At 46.4% G+C, this 15,298-nt stretch overlaps 1 protein-coding gene across 2 annotated transcripts in view; it reads right to left on the minus strand.

The window, feature by feature from the left end:
• Pamr1 (peptidase domain containing associated with muscle regeneration 1) overlaps positions 1–15,298 on the minus strand; it is a 94,784-nt gene that overhangs the window by 27,588 nt on the left and 51,898 nt on the right. For both annotated transcript variants that reach the window (XM_038330481.1, XM_038330480.1), the window contains exons 4-6: positions 12,181–12,295; positions 10,315–10,532; positions 6,613–6,720 (exon numbers count right to left, since the gene is read on the minus strand). In XM_038330481.1, the coding sequence (XP_038186409.1) occupies positions 6,613–6,720; positions 10,315–10,532; positions 12,181–12,295 (441 nt within the window). The remainder of the gene's footprint in view (positions 1–6,612; positions 6,721–10,314; positions 10,533–12,180; positions 12,296–15,298) is intronic.

A 15,298-nucleotide genomic window follows, 5' to 3' on the forward strand; every position in this document is an offset into this window, starting at 1 on the left:
CTCCTTGGTCCTTGGGACAGACCAGTGGGAAACCTCCTGAGACTCCAAAAGCCCCAGCGAGTCCACATCCACCGTTTTACTTTAATTGGTGAGGACTGGTTTGCTTTGTTCCAAGGAGCGTCAGAGCCTGCAGTGTGAACATTGGGACTGAAGATTTAGCCCATTTCATCGCCCTTCATTAGGATGCAAAGGGAAAGCCCTGCTCTGTCAACTGGGCCAGAGGAACAAAGGCAACATGGAAATTGGAGCAGGCGATGAATCTCTCACTCTCCACTCTTTCAAAACAAGCTTCAGACCCTTTACTAGAAGACTTGCTTTCTCCTTGTGCTCCACACAATGAAACAGGAACCCTCAGAGGAAAGAAAGGCCCCGTTTTCTCACATGGTGGCCTCGGGATCCTGGAGGTCGCTGAGGGTGTTGGCAGGAGATGAGCTGAGTCTGAGGGCTAAGGAGGGGCCATTCCCCTTAGTTAGGTTTCCGAGGTCACTCAAGAGCAGGGGAAAGGTTTCCACCTTGGGAAGGGTCTCAGGAAAGGGGAGGCTGAGAGCTAACATCTATGGGCTGTTCTGTCAGGGGCTTTGACATTCTCCCGGCCACAGGAATGAAGTCAAACCTCATACATCTAAACCAGGAACTTCCTCCTCAGACTGAGGGTTCCTTTGAGTAGAAACCCCTAGTTTCTGAAATACAGGTCCCAGTTCTTATTTTGAAGAGCAGCAGTTATATTAAGCATCATCCTGTAGATCTGACACAATGGTAAGGTCCATTAAAGGAAAACTGATTCCTTTATGGTCAAGGCAAAGAAATATCAAGCCTTGCCATTTCAAGCTACTTCAAGTATAAAGGAATTAGCCCAGACAGCCTGCTCAATCACCTGGCCAAGGGACCATCCCTGGAAGGCAGGAGCACTGTGGAGGCAGGCTCACTTCAAACCATGCTAAAGAGACCCCTTTAAAGAGTGTCAATACCTTCCCTTCCTAGAATTCCTGCCCAGCATACTCTGTTACAGAGTGAAGTCTATCTGCTTTCCTGAATCACTCAGAAAAGCCTAACATTTTGTTTTCTTCTATGCCATTCCCAGCTAAGCTTTCCCCCAACACTCAGGGCTTCATCCTTCCTCTAAAGCCCACTGCCCCACCATCGGTCTGCCGCCACATGGCTGCCCTCCATGCTGGCTCAATTCAAATAGTATGGCCTCCTCTACCCTTTTCTTCTCCATTATTGTCCTCCGGACAGCTGCTGAGATTTAGTGCTTCCCTGACCGGGATTTTTTTCTTTTAAACTCTAATAAACTTGTTCTTTTTGAATAAACATTGGCTTTGATGACTCTCCAGGTTTTCCTGCCTTTCTAATCCTTTAATTAGCAGAAAAAAACGAACCCATTCCTGCAACCCTAGATGGTATCAGATTGCTTAAACACAAATCTTCTAGTGCCTCTTCAGCAATGGCTCTCAAAAATATAAGCATGTATTCCCTCTGAACAAAGAGCCCTCTTCATAATAACAAAATATTTCAAACAATAACAAGTCCATTTTAAGATTAGATGAGTACACATTTTCACATTCACCATAGAATAGTGAGCAATCATTTTGCTGAGAAAAAAGTCTATGTCACGGACATTGACAACACATTGAAAATTTGTAAGTGTGCTTTAGTCTACTTTTGTTTAAAACAGAGACTCCCAGCTTCTTACTGCTGGCGCCGGGGCTGAATTCCAGTCCCAGAACCTGTCCTGTGTCTTGAAGGACGTTCAGCAGCATCCCTCAGCCCACAGGATGCATCAGCGCCCAATTTGCATCCAAATCATCTTCCAATATTGCCACATGCCTTCTATGTGTGGAGATGGAGGGCAAAGCCACCCCATTTGAGAATCCCTGGTTTACAGTATGATTTCAATAACTAACTTAACTTTGCCTATCTTAGAAAAAATCTGAGAAACATAGATCTAGCATTCCTCAAAGTGGTTCCTCTGAGAAGAAAGATGGATCAGGAAGAATAATACTTCACTTCTATTTTATATACCTGATGCTACTTGAGCTCTTAAAAATAATTGTGTATGATGTACGTGTATGTGTGTGTGTGTGTGTGTGTGTGCATTTGTGTATGTGAATGTTGGCATGCACAGGTCATGGCACATATATGGAAAACAGAGGACAACCTCCAGCATTGGTTCCTGCCGTCCACCTTTGAATCAGGGATTCTCCACCCCGGCCCCCACACACTGCAAACACTAGGACCATCACTAGGAATTCTTCTGCCTCTACCTTTCATTTCCCCATTGGAGCACAGAGATTGCCGATGTGCACAGTAACGCATCTGGCTATATGTGAGCCGGGGGGGGGGGGGGGGAGGGTTGACCTCAGGTCCTCACACTGTGTAGCCAACATTTTACTCATGGAGTGACCTCTCAGACCCCTATTTGACTTTTTTGAAGTATATGCTACTTCGGGAATGAAGTTGAAAAATCTATTCCTATTCTACTCCCATTCTCTGGCATGAGAAATGAGAGCATCTAATGTCAGGACCGTGTCTAGAACAGAGGAGCAGATGCACCTCACCTGGCGGAAAGGACTCTGGTGAGCAGAGGCCATCAGTCACCTGGACTCTCGCCACACTAGGTAGGATCTGCATCTGAGCTATCACAAGCTGTGTGAGAAATGTGTGATTGTGACTCCCGACTCTGAGTTTTCTGGGGACCAGGCTTAAAGGTGCATCCATAAAGGGCTGGACTCTTGTCTGTGCCGGCTTTGGTATACTTGAAGTTGCTTTTAAAAGCAAGTGCCAGGTCCAATTTCGGTACTTTGGTGTTTGGAGATTCTCCAAATACTTGCTTGCACTTCTTGCTAATTTTGAAAGAATTCCCTTTGGAAATATTGCTCCAGCCCACTGATATTCTCAGAAGGAAAACAGGAGTACACACACATGCACACACACACACCCCACATACAACATACATACACACACAATACACATACATACATCATACACACATGCACACATACCACACACATACATACATACACTAATACCCACACCCACACCCACACCTGCTCTGTTTACTCTCCTCATGGATAGACTGCCATGAACAGTGGCTAAGATCTGTTCTGAAACAGCAAGGTCAACTGCCTGTCTGGGTTTTTGTGATGTTTTGCCAACCAACTGAGTTAAAATTCACCACGAGCTTCCTATAAGGAAAATCAGACCTGGACCTTACAAAAAATAATAAAACTTTAATTTCCCAGACTGCCAGTAGCAAGTGACAGGCGAGATGCCCACACTCAACCCCTCACCCAGCTGCAGCCATAGCACTGGGGCTCACAGTTTCTGAACTGCATTTCGAAAACCGGAAATAGAGAATTAAATCCCTTGACCAACTCCCTAGGGGGTCGTGGTGGTTGTTTGTTTGCAGTTTTCATTTGTTTGTGACTTTTTGTTGTTTGCAGTGCTGGGAATCCATGGGCAGGCCTTGCACGTGCTATGCACACACTCCATCACAAAGCTACATCCCAACCTCCCTGGTATTTAAAGGGATTTGAGACCATTTATAAATCAAGCTACCATCCGTGTGCCTTCTGCTACATTCTTTTTTTAGATGTTTGTTTTTCTTTTGATAGACTAACTTTACAGGGAAAAAAATCCACTTTTGACTTGCAAGCCCCTCATGCACAGCTTAGTCAGAGCATCTGGAGCAATTTGCTTTTCTCTCCTGATTTGAAACAGTTCTTAAAGGTGTCTGGCCTATGTGGCCATGCTTAGCTTTTTTCTAGTGTTACCTCTGTCTATCAAAACTGTAGCTAGTCATTCAGAAATCAAGCCTTCCTTCTCTTCATTTCCTTTCTGAATCTTAGAGTGTGCCACTGTCGCGACTCTAGACCATGTTTACAAATCCTTGAAATAAGGAGGAAACAACACCACTTTCATCTGCCTTACACATTGCACTGAAGCCTCAACACAGGGAGTGTCCATGAATCTCAGCATCATCTTCTCAGCCTCTTACACAGTGACACTCGGGTCAGCTGTGCCAAACCAGAGATTTTAGCAGAACACAGTGACGTCCTCAGAGACCCACTGTTGAAACGGCACTGCTTGTAAGAAATGCTAGAAAACATTCACCTGAAAAACGCACCACCTTCCCAGAGGGCTCTCAGACAGCAGCAGAGCACAGAACATGTGTGCAGTAGTTAGGAATGACCGAGAAGACATGGTTGGTGCTCTGCCCTTGAAGCCCTTTCTCCTGCTCCTTTCCCTCCCCCCATTGAATCGTGTGGCCTATATGATCCTCTCTGGGTTCCTGGAACCACACGGAGCATCTGCTCAGGAAGCCAGGCATATGTTCTAGTTTCCTTTCTGTTGCTGAGATAAAACACTGGGACCCAAAATAACTTAGGGAGGAAAGGGTTTATCGCTTTTACACTTCCAGGTCACAGTACACCACTGAGAAAAGTCAAGACAAGAATTCAAGTCAGGAGCCTGAAAGCAGGGCCACTTGCATTACCTCCAAGCAGGCAACTCTCTCCTGCCCAAGGAAGTGCAACAGAAAAGAGGGAAGAAGTCTGTACTCTGTCTCATTTGTAGACTCAGGCTTAGCAAGGTTTCTTCCAGAGCCAAGGAACACAAGCCCAGAGAATGATACCAAGCTGGGCCCTGCTATGACTGATTAACATAGAAGACAAACCCCACAGGCAGGCCTGAGCCTGTCTGATCTGGACAATCCCTCAGCTGAGATTCCCTTCTCAGGTGACTCTAGGTGGCATCAAGTTGACAGTTAAGCTAACTAAGACATCATGCCTGAGTCCACATTTCCCCTCTCCCCTAGGGCAGTCTTGGCTCGTGACCAACTGCTCTGTGGATAGAAGAACCCAGTACCGTGCCTCCACTTCCCTGGCATTCCATATTTCACTACTACCAAGCAAGCAGTGGGCCTAGGTTTTTTCTTGAAGTTGCTTTTTGCTTGACTTTGTTCCATTTCCAGGTCAGTTCTCCCAAGCTGTAAGAGCACCTCTGGGGCGCTTGTCCTTCCAGCCTTACTGGCACATGCCCCACCTCTGGATCTATTTTGAAGAGCGCCGCTCAGGACATTTTCTTCCTCCTCTTGTCCTCAAACCTTCATTCTTTCTCTGTGCAACTCACTGAAGAGTGAGAGCTGGAGACAGTGGCACTAATTTTAGTTCTCAAATTTCTGTGAGCACATTATACATAGGATCTTGGCTACCAGATACCATAATAAATGATTTCTGGACGTGATAATGAAGTTTCTCTTTGCCAACAGCATTATCCTCAGCACCACATAGAGAGTTGAAAGTTATGATGTCATGGTACACACACTTCTTAAGGCCAAGGCTATTCCCTACAATATGTATAGTTAAACTCAATGAGTTAGAGTTGTTCTCTCTGACAAAAGCTCAAAACTAGTATCAGAAGAGAATCATGTCCTGCCTTTTCAAGGACAAAATTTAAAAATTGCTGCTGCTTTGGCGTGAGTCATTTGTTTGAGTTGGTTTCTCTTGGTTTCCTTTTTTTTTTTTTTTGAGGATCCCAGGTTACTGAGGGCTGCTATTGCTCTGCTTTTGACTATCCATAAGAACCAAAGAGCTACAGATTTATTGGGAGAGTCAATCCATGACACGAGGAATAAAGCTGTAGTTCAGCGGAAAGATGTGTGTTTAGCATGAATGAAATCCTGGTTTCGGTCCCTAGCACCCAAGCCAAGAAAGAGACATAGGAAAGAAAGGAGCAAGGAAGGAAGGAAGGAAGGAAGGAAGGAAGGAAGGAGGGAGGGAGGGAGGGAGGGAGGGAAGGAAGGAAGGAAGGAGGAAGGAGAGAGGAAGGAAGAGAGATCAGAGGGAGGGTAAGAGGGAAGGAGGGTAAGAGGAGGGAGGGAGGGAGGAAGGAAGGAAGGAAGGAAGGAAGGAAGGAAGGAAGGAAGGAAGGAAGGAGAGAGGAAGGAAGAGAGGGAAGGGAGGGTAAGAGGGAGGGAGGGAAGGAAGGAAGGAAGGAAGGAGAGAGGAAGGAAGAGAGAGGGGAGGGAGGATAAGAGGGATGGAAGGAAGGAAGGAAGGAAGGAAGGAAGGAAGGAAGGAAGGAAGGAAAGAGAGAAAGAAGGAAGGGGGAAGGAGAGAGGGAGGGAGGAAAGAAGGAAGGGAGGGAGGGAGGGAGAAAGGGAGGGAGGGAGGAAGGAAGGGAGGGAGGGAGGAAGACTGGGGAGATGGCTCAGTGGGTAAATTGCTCGCTGTGAAGACATGATGGCCTAAGGCTGGACTCCTAGGATCCATTTCCTTGAAGGTCATTATGACAGGACACATCCACAGTCTCGGTGCTGTGAGAAGCAAAGAGGAAGACAGCCTTGCTATAGGAACAGACTAGCCAATCAATGAGTTCCAAGTGCAGTGGAGAAAAATAAGGAGGAGAACAATAAAGGAAAATACCCAACATCAAACTCTGGCCGCCATAGGCATACACACATCGTGATGACAACAGCGATGTCAACAACTACGACTCAGATGTCCATATGATGTGCCATCTCAGACACACCACTGGAGACGACAAGTAACCAAAGTGCTGTAGCCCCCGAATCCCTTTGCATGCCCCACTAACACCTAGAGTCACACTTACAGCTTTCACAGTGCTGCCCAGTGTAGCCAGCCAGGCAGGCACACTTGTAAGACCCAGTTGTGTCAAGGAGGCACGTGCCATCGTGGAAACAAGGGGATGAGGAACAGGCTGAAAGAGAAAGACATCCGTCAGTGTCACCTCCGATAGTGAGTCCACCTCCCCAAACCTGTAATCTGAACCAATGTGTTTTCCCCGACTTCTTAAATGTCATTGTTCATCTTACTGAATTCATGACATTGTGATTTGAGAATGTGGAAAATACCCAGATATTAAGTGTCAAATGATGTGGATGCTGTTGAACATGTATGAAACACCTAAAAGTATGCCCACGGTACCACATGTTGCTTAAGACTATTTTAAGGTATGTTACATTTGTTTATGCTGTGGAACATTTGTTTAATGATGCGAACATGGGTCGCATTCTTTCATGTTGCATTTGTTTAACTCTGTGAAGCTGTGTTACTTTGCCTGTCTAAAACACCTGATTGATCTAACAACGCACTGAACAGCCAATAGCAAGGCAGAAGAAAGAATAGGCAGGGCTGGCAGGCAGACAGAATAAACAGAAGGAGAAATAGAGAGAAGTGAGGTTGAGGAGCAAGAGAACAAGGAGAGGAGAATGCCAGGGGCTAGCCACCCAGCCACCCAGATAGCTGTGAAGCAATAGTGAAAGTAAGATATTCAGAGGTAAGAAAGGGAAAAAGACCAAAGGCAAAAGGCAAATGGGATAATTTAAGTTAAGGAACACTGGCTAGAAATAAGCCAAGATAAGGCTGGGCATTTATAAGTGAGAAAAAGTCTTCATATGGATTTATTTGGGAGCTGGGTGGTGGCCCTGAAGAGCCAAAGAGTAAAAACAACCAACAACACCCACACCCAGAACGCAAACCACAGAGCATTACACAGTGGAATAGCACCGTGCGTGCATTCTCTCTCCCACAGGGACTGGGCAGTTTCCTCCTTCAGGTTTTACAACCAGAGAACAAATAAATGCTGGATAAAGGAGAATCTTCCCCTGTGTAGCTGTCTGCAACTGCAGAGGCAACTCCAGTGATGCAGCCTTTGGGGGCCATCACCAAGCTGGGGTATGCTTCCTGAGTGAGCGGCTTCCTGAGCGGCTTCCTGAGTGGCACAGTTCCTGTACCGACCCCTCACCAAGTTCCTGCAAGAAACCCTAAAAAGCTCACTGTTTCACTAAACCAGTACTGAATGGTTTGGAGGTCTTGGGGTTTTTTGGAAGCTTTTTTGTTGTTTTTGTTTGTTTGTTTGTTTGTTTTGTTCTTTGTTATTTTTTTTCCAAGACAGGGTTTCTCTGTGTATCTCTGGCTGTGCTGGAACTCACTCTGTAGACTAAGCTGACCTCAAACTCACAGAGATCCGCCTGCCCTTGAATGGGCTTTTTTTTTAGACTCCCCAAGAAGTGTTACTCAAGGTAGTGGATCAGATCTCTTTACTGCAGAACTTCTTATTCAGTGGCCTAATGTGCTTGTGAAGTTTCAGGAACACACATAGTATTCAGTCTTTTCAAATCTTACCGCAGCTCAGAACCTGTGGCTTACTGAGCATCTAAAGGACTTTCTTTTCCTGCAAAGGTCAATGGAAAACATTGATGTATGTGTTAGCCCTCATTTCTATATTCATGTATGCTCATGTAGAAGAACTGTATCCCTTGGCTCAGTTCAAGGAAACAGTAGTAAGGGCCCTGGAGAGCTACAGAGACACAGAGGACTTCCTGTTTACTGGATCAAGGCCATGTAAAGGAGAGTGTACAATGACTAGAGTCTGAGGCACAATGCAGTTGGTTTATAGTGGAGAAAAGAGGTGCTACAGGGTAGCCAACAAAAGAGCAAAGTCATAGTTCAATGGACAAAGAGAAAGGGAGCAGAAAAGAGGGAATGTGGCACAGGACCTGTGGGACAGGTTTCAAAACACAGGTTTGAGACAGGTGACCTTAGCCAGAATAACTCAAGAGTAAGTCAGCAGTTGCGGGTGCTTGAGGGACAAGAGGTGGTACAGCCTGCTGTCTGCCAGTGCTCCTCAGAGGGGAAGATGCTTCTTTACTCACAGGGCCACGAGATAACAAGCTACTGCTGTCACCGCTACCTGGACAGCCAGTTCTGGCTGCGTGTTCCAAACATCCACCGACGCTGCTCATAGCGTCTCCTCAGTCTGTTCTGCAGGGTGCCATTATAGAATGAGGGGACAGCCAGAGATGGACCACACGCCACTCCAGCAGCCAAGCCGCTCTCCCTGCATTGCACCATGGGACACAGCAGGAAGAGGAACCAGATACTTGGCCAATAAGGAATAACTGCACAGAGCTATTTCGAGCACCATCTTCAAGGCAGGGAACAGTGGGCAGTTGGGATGCTGGTCTTGGCCAGAGGGTACAGCTGAAGGGACCCTGATTCTGTGACCTCTTATCTCCTCCTTCCTGGAGACTCCCACATTAGACTGTCCTCCCACGGCCTTCTGAGAGCCAGATGGCCACTGCCCATTGGCTCTTTTCCTCATTACTCTTACTCAGTAGCTTTAAAATTAGGCCTTAAAGCAGAGTCTTTTTGTGTAAACCATGAGGAATCCAGAATCACAATAAGGAGAGCTGAAGTGATTCCTTAAAATCCAGTATTTTGTCCAGATGGTCAACCCTACTTCTAGATATGACCAGATATGACCAGGTAGGTCAGGATTGAAGTTGAACTTTGAAGTAGTCAAGTAAATGGCATTTATGTTTTAGATTTTTAAAAAATATATATATTTCTGGGGATGAAGAAATGACTCAGAGGTTAAGAGCATTGAACCTGGGTCTTCCAGAGGACCCAGGTTCAAGTTCCAGCACCCACATGACAGTTCACAACTGTCTGTAACTCCAGTCCCAGGTAATTGAATGCCTTCTTCTGGTCCCTGTGGGCACCAGACATGCACATCGTACACAGACTTACATGCAAACCAAGCACCCATACACATAAAATAAGTATTTTTAATTATAATTTTTTAATGAATATTGTGCATTTTGATTATTTTCCAACCCCTCTCAGCCTTTTCTGCTCCCTCCTAAATCCCTTCTTGTTTTCCTATCTTTCTTGGTTTTGTATGGTTTTTTGTGGCCCACCGAGTTTAATTGGGGTTGCTCGTCTGAAGACACGGGGAGCTATTACTGGAGCATGGGCTCCACCTAAGACAGGCCATGCCCATTTCCAGGCTCCTGGCTTAGGCGGTTCTGAGTGCTTGGACTGTGCAAGCTTCTTCTTCCAGAGTGTCTTTAAGGATCTTTCCACCTTTTCTTCCTTTTATTATTTCTTAGAAAACTGAGGCCCAGAAAGGCAGAAGAAATTTTCCAAAGTCACACAGCTTGGTCACAAAACCAGTACTCTTCACCGTGAGTGGCCTCTTCACATGGTTGCTAGAGTCAAAAGCTTTGATACAAATCTCAGGCTCCACCCTCATACCTACATAACACAGCCCCTGTGGGCTCCAACCACCTCTTCTGGATGCAGGAGGCATAATTCCTTGTTCCAGTTTTGAGTGAGCTTTGCAGAAGTGGAAGAAAAAAAGCCCTCATCCTTCCTCTTTTTTCTCATTACATAGACTAACTATGAGAGCTGGGCATCCTAACTTTGGATAAAGATGAGCAAGGAGACCTAGAAAGGTGCGGTTAGGGAGCAAGGCATCCCCCGCTACAGTTATCACTGGGCTTTTTACCTGTGATCTCCTCAAAGACGGCATGGAATCCATCGAAGTTCTTGGAGCCATCCGAGCGGAAAAGGACGTGGAGGGAAGAGCCTGTGCTCCTAATGGGAGCTGGCCGCTCGTTGCCACAGAAACGCTTGATGATGGGGCTGTCGCTGTTGTCCCCATCACGAACCTCAACATAGTCATACTGGCACATGTAGTCAAACTCCAGGCTCAGCATGCCAAACCTGCATGGGGAGAGGGTGACAGAAGGAGCAGGTGGGCCCAGGTCTGTCCTGAGATCCGGGGGTTGGGGGGGGGAGAGGACGGTGAACTCAAGGTCAGATAATGACGTCGTGGAGACAAACTCTAATATAGAAAACAGATAATGAAGAATGAGACCTGGGACAGGTGCAGAATAAACCAGTAAGATTAGAAATTAACTCAGATGGAGAGAAAAAAAAAGGTTACTGTTATGTGAGACCTCTCTAAAAGCCCAAATCCAAGCAAGATTTAAGCAATGTAATGGAGTCAGACTTGGAAAGGTCTTGGGTAAGAGTGACCTAGGGAGGAGACCCTATGAGTGCAGAAGCCCTAGCAGCCGTAATGAGTGTGGCATGTATGAGCACCTGAAAGAAAATCAAGGCGGCTGCGAAGCTGTGAGTGAAAAAGAGGAACAGAGAACGAGGTTGTGAGTGGAGGAGGAACTGCGAGCTAAGGCCGAGAAGGAGAGCCAGAGTTTCTTCACCCTGCATTCCCAGGGGTTCAGATTTCATTATACGTTCAGTAGGCCATTGGTGGCAGGTTTCAACAATGGGATGATGGTTGGATCACTCTGAGAGGAGGAAATGGTAGCAAGTGGAAGCGAGGAGACAAGGCAGGATCCTGGACCTGTCCCGGGGAGAATTGGTGACCCCTGCAGCAAAATTCTGACCGTGGGCAAAAGGGGATGCGGATGGCTTGGGGGGTCTTTTTCCAGGCAGGGAAACAGATTTGCACAGCAGCATGGATGTGGTAGATGCCGTAAGTGGAGCACTGGGACTGACCGCTGAGCTTTGGACAAATATTCTACATATGCCTCCCAATATCCCCACCATTCCAGCTGTCCCTGGCCAGGAGGCCTGCAGTTAAGTAAGTGGAATGAATTCCGTGTTTCTGCGCTTCTCCGGGACTCTCGAATAGCTGACATGTTTCTTCCATTTTATTTTAGGAGAGGTTTATTTTTGTGCCCTGAGTCCTAGAGACACTCTCAGAGGTTCTGAAATAACCATTCGTCTTGGTGGCTGAACTACTGAAATATTAACTTGTTATATTTAACACCTGATTTTTCATCCCCACAGGCCCAGCCCAGAGTCCATTAAGCAGGAGACTAAGGCCCCTCACTGGCTCCTTACATCAGCTTTTGTGTAGAAAAACCAGCCATCGAGTTTCATCCACAAGTCTAGGTCCTCGGATTGTGGGGACACCAGATATCAAGTCCGGTTTTGCTAAGGAGGATTTAGGAAGAGGTCTAGATTGCTTCTCCTGGTCAGTTTTGATGCCATGTTGCTCCTTTTGAAGGGCAAGAAGCTATTTAAGAAGCCAGTGGTATGTGGCAACATTGGCATGAATTGGTTCACTAAGAAAATACTTACTGAAGGCTCATAAGTCAGAGAGCCAGGGGTTTTAATCACCTGGGCGTCATCACTAGTTAGAGAAGAATAATATTCTTAATATTATATGAGCGATGGGATCATTCCATCCCCTGAAAGGAGAAGGAGAAGAAGAGCTTCCAGGAGGCAAAACTACTGGAGGAAGAATGGTGCCAATGTCTCATCCCTGGTCACCAAGACAAAGGACTCTCCATCCCAGCCCAGTTTCCTCATAGGCTCATCATTTCTGGATCCGGCATCTTACCTCAGCTGGATGATAAACCCAGGCTGGGCATGAATGGTCCATTCACAGTGAGCATTTAAGGGGTAGCTCTCCAACAGAATCTGACCCTTAGAAGCTCGAAGAACCTGGCCACATCCTGAAAAGAGAAGAAGAGATCTAGACACGGACAATGAGGTCAACAGAAGAGATATGGGATCAAGCTCTTATTAGGTCTGTCAACCAAAAATACAAACTATGGATAAAAGATAAGCAGAAGCAAGAGCCAGAAGCATTTCAATCCCTGCTTCCCTGATCCCATGAACTGTTTCCAAAGACAGCCCTAAGACTTAGAAGTCCCTAAAGGGAAGTTCTTCAAATTGCGCATTTACTCACAGTAAGGTACACCCTATTTTTGTTAAAGGGTTTGTGGTAAACATTTTCAGGTGATTTTATAGAAAAACAATTCATTTGAGTAATGCTAATAAATGGCTTTCTTTACCTGATCTTGGCAAATTGTGACCCAAAGAGCTGAACAGAGCCTGTTCCTATTGCTATAAATGAGGTTTCACTGGTCTGGGTTTGGTGATGCAACCAACACCCAGCAAGGCTGACACAGGAGGATTGTAAGCTTAAGGATAGCTCAGGTTACAGAACAAGACATCATTAAACAACAACAACCAAGTTTTCTTGCCCACAGATGTGCCCACCCACCAGGATACTACTGGCTCTTCAGCGCAGTAACCGCAGAGTTGAGAAGTCACAGAGACAGTCAGGTCTCAGCAAATGCAAATATCTACTATCTAGAGCATCATAGGGGAAACTGATCTACTCTGGGTCTATGCAGAGGTCAAGATATCCTAAACTCTAGAGACGTAGTAGTTCCATCCCAGAGCCAGCCCTCGGGAAAGCTAAAATAAAATAGTAATATCAGTAGGTGCTCACCCAAGGAATATGACAGTAGAGATGTGAACATGGTCTTAGGGAAAGAGCCTCAACCCTATTTTCTACAAGGGTGAGACCCAAGGCTTTTTAGACTGACTAGGATGTCTAATTTGTCTCTTCACTGAGATGGGTGACTGCTGCCCTGCTCTGCCATGAGAAGTGTCACTCGCTGCCGTCTCCAGTGGACCCGTGTGATGGCCCAGGCTCCTCTGAGCTGTCCTGCATACATGGTTACCACTCAGCATTCTGTTCTCCACACAGATCCCAAGCCTGTTCTTATTTACCTTAAATGAATAAATAAATCAGATAGTATCACTCTTGATTTAAGTTCACCAAAGGTCACCCCCTGTGTGATCCCCTTCCCATGTGTTGTGTAACTATTTCTTCTGTATTGAAACATTCCTTCCAGAGAGAAGAGCAAGTTGGTAAGACTAATGAAGTAAAGGAAGCTTGTAAGATGCAAGAAGTTAACGAAACCTACAAGACTGAGGATGCTCCAGAAACTTACAGGGCTCACGAGGCCCCTGCCCAATGCATTAAAAGTAGCAACAATTGCTGCGGAGAGGAGACTCTCTGGTGGGTGGAGCAGCCTGTAATTTGAGCAGGGTATGGTTGTCTATTCTAGGAAATGTATTTATTTGCTTGATTATTGTGATGCAACTGTCTTTGAGCCATCCATGTTCCTATAAATAACTCTGCACATGTACTCTTCATGTAAGTAACCCAGGTAAACTCGGCGATTTGCCAAGTTAGACATCAGTGTCCTGTCTAGAGGGCACAGACATTCGTTCACCTCTCCCCAGAGGAAGTCACACAACACAGTGACATTCACAGCCTTGCCCTGTTGACCATGTCACATTGACTCTTAATCCCCTTCTGCCTGTGCACTCTGCTCCAGCCACACCAATCTTTGTAAACCAGGCCTTGAACTTGCTCCTCCTTCTTAGGAAGCTCATGGTCTTTTTCCCTCTGGTGACTAACCTCAGCTACCCCTTACTCAAAGACCCTTCCTCGAGCATCCTTGGAAATGCCTGCCCCCATTCTAGTTGTACTTTGTCTTATTTTGTTTTCTTTATAACACACACACACACACACACACACACACACACACACACACGGTTAAATCATTTGACTTTTCTTCCTCCATACTTTGATAGAGCTGGGACCTTAGCTAGCTTGTAGTTAGAATAGTGCCTGGAATGTTTCTCAAATGAAGGAAGGAAAAAAGTACTAAGCCAGGCTCTGGCTTGAAGGTGTAGCAGACTTTTTTCATGGAACTCTCATAATAAACCCAGGGGAAATAATGTTCACTTTCCCATTGCCTGGATGCCGAACACTAAGAATAAGAATGTGATGCTCCCAAGCTCAGATGGCCAACAGAAGACCCTGCCCATCTCTGAGCTGCGTTACGTTAGGACAGAGACTTCAAGGTCTGTCCTCTGAGGCCCGGCTTCAGGCTCATAGCTGTGTAACTTTGGATAAGTTACTTCCCCTCTCTAAACCTCAATCAACCCCACCAGATGTGAACAAAGCAGCCCCTAGGTCATTATGGTTTGTGATGCTGCAAACAGATTGGGTATGGAAGTGGTAACAAAAATCAGTGATCATCAGCTGTTGCTGCTGGGTGGTCAAGCGGAGATTTGCGTGTGTCTGGTTTGGGTAGTGGGTCTTGGATAATACATCGTACTGCCTTAAAGACTTTCGGATCTAACCCTCTCACTCTGCACTAGGAAGCTGCAAGAATTTTTCTCCGCTTTCAACACACTACCCGCGAAGTGACCCCCCAACCGGAAGCACACATTCTTCTTCCTGCCCCCCCCCACCGGAAGCACACACTCTTCTTCCTGCCCCCCCCTCACCGGAAGCACACATTCTTCTTCCTGCCCCCCCCCACCGGAAGCACACATTCTTCTTCCTGCGCACCTCTCTCTTCTTCTCGCCCACATCTGCCCATCTGTGCAGCGCTAAGGAAGTGCTGCGTGCTGCACTGGGTGTGAGAGACAGAAAAAGCAGCCTTCCCGCACAGCCTCAGCCCTCCAGAGCCTGGCGGCTTCCCAGCCTGCAAGGTGTTAGATCCCCGCACCCCCTACAAATCTCCTGCTGGAGCCCCAAGTTAGAAGCAGCTTGAAGGCTGCCAACCTACTTCCGGTTCCTTCCCTTCTCTCCCTGTGGAAACTGGAATCAGACAGCCTGTGTCTGTGGAGAAGCTAGGACAGCT

The sequence above is a fragment of the Arvicola amphibius genome, chromosome 5, assembly GCF_903992535.2.
Source record: "Arvicola amphibius chromosome 5, mArvAmp1.2, whole genome shotgun sequence".
NCBI classification, from domain to species: Eukaryota; Metazoa; Chordata; class Mammalia; order Rodentia; family Cricetidae; genus Arvicola; species Arvicola amphibius.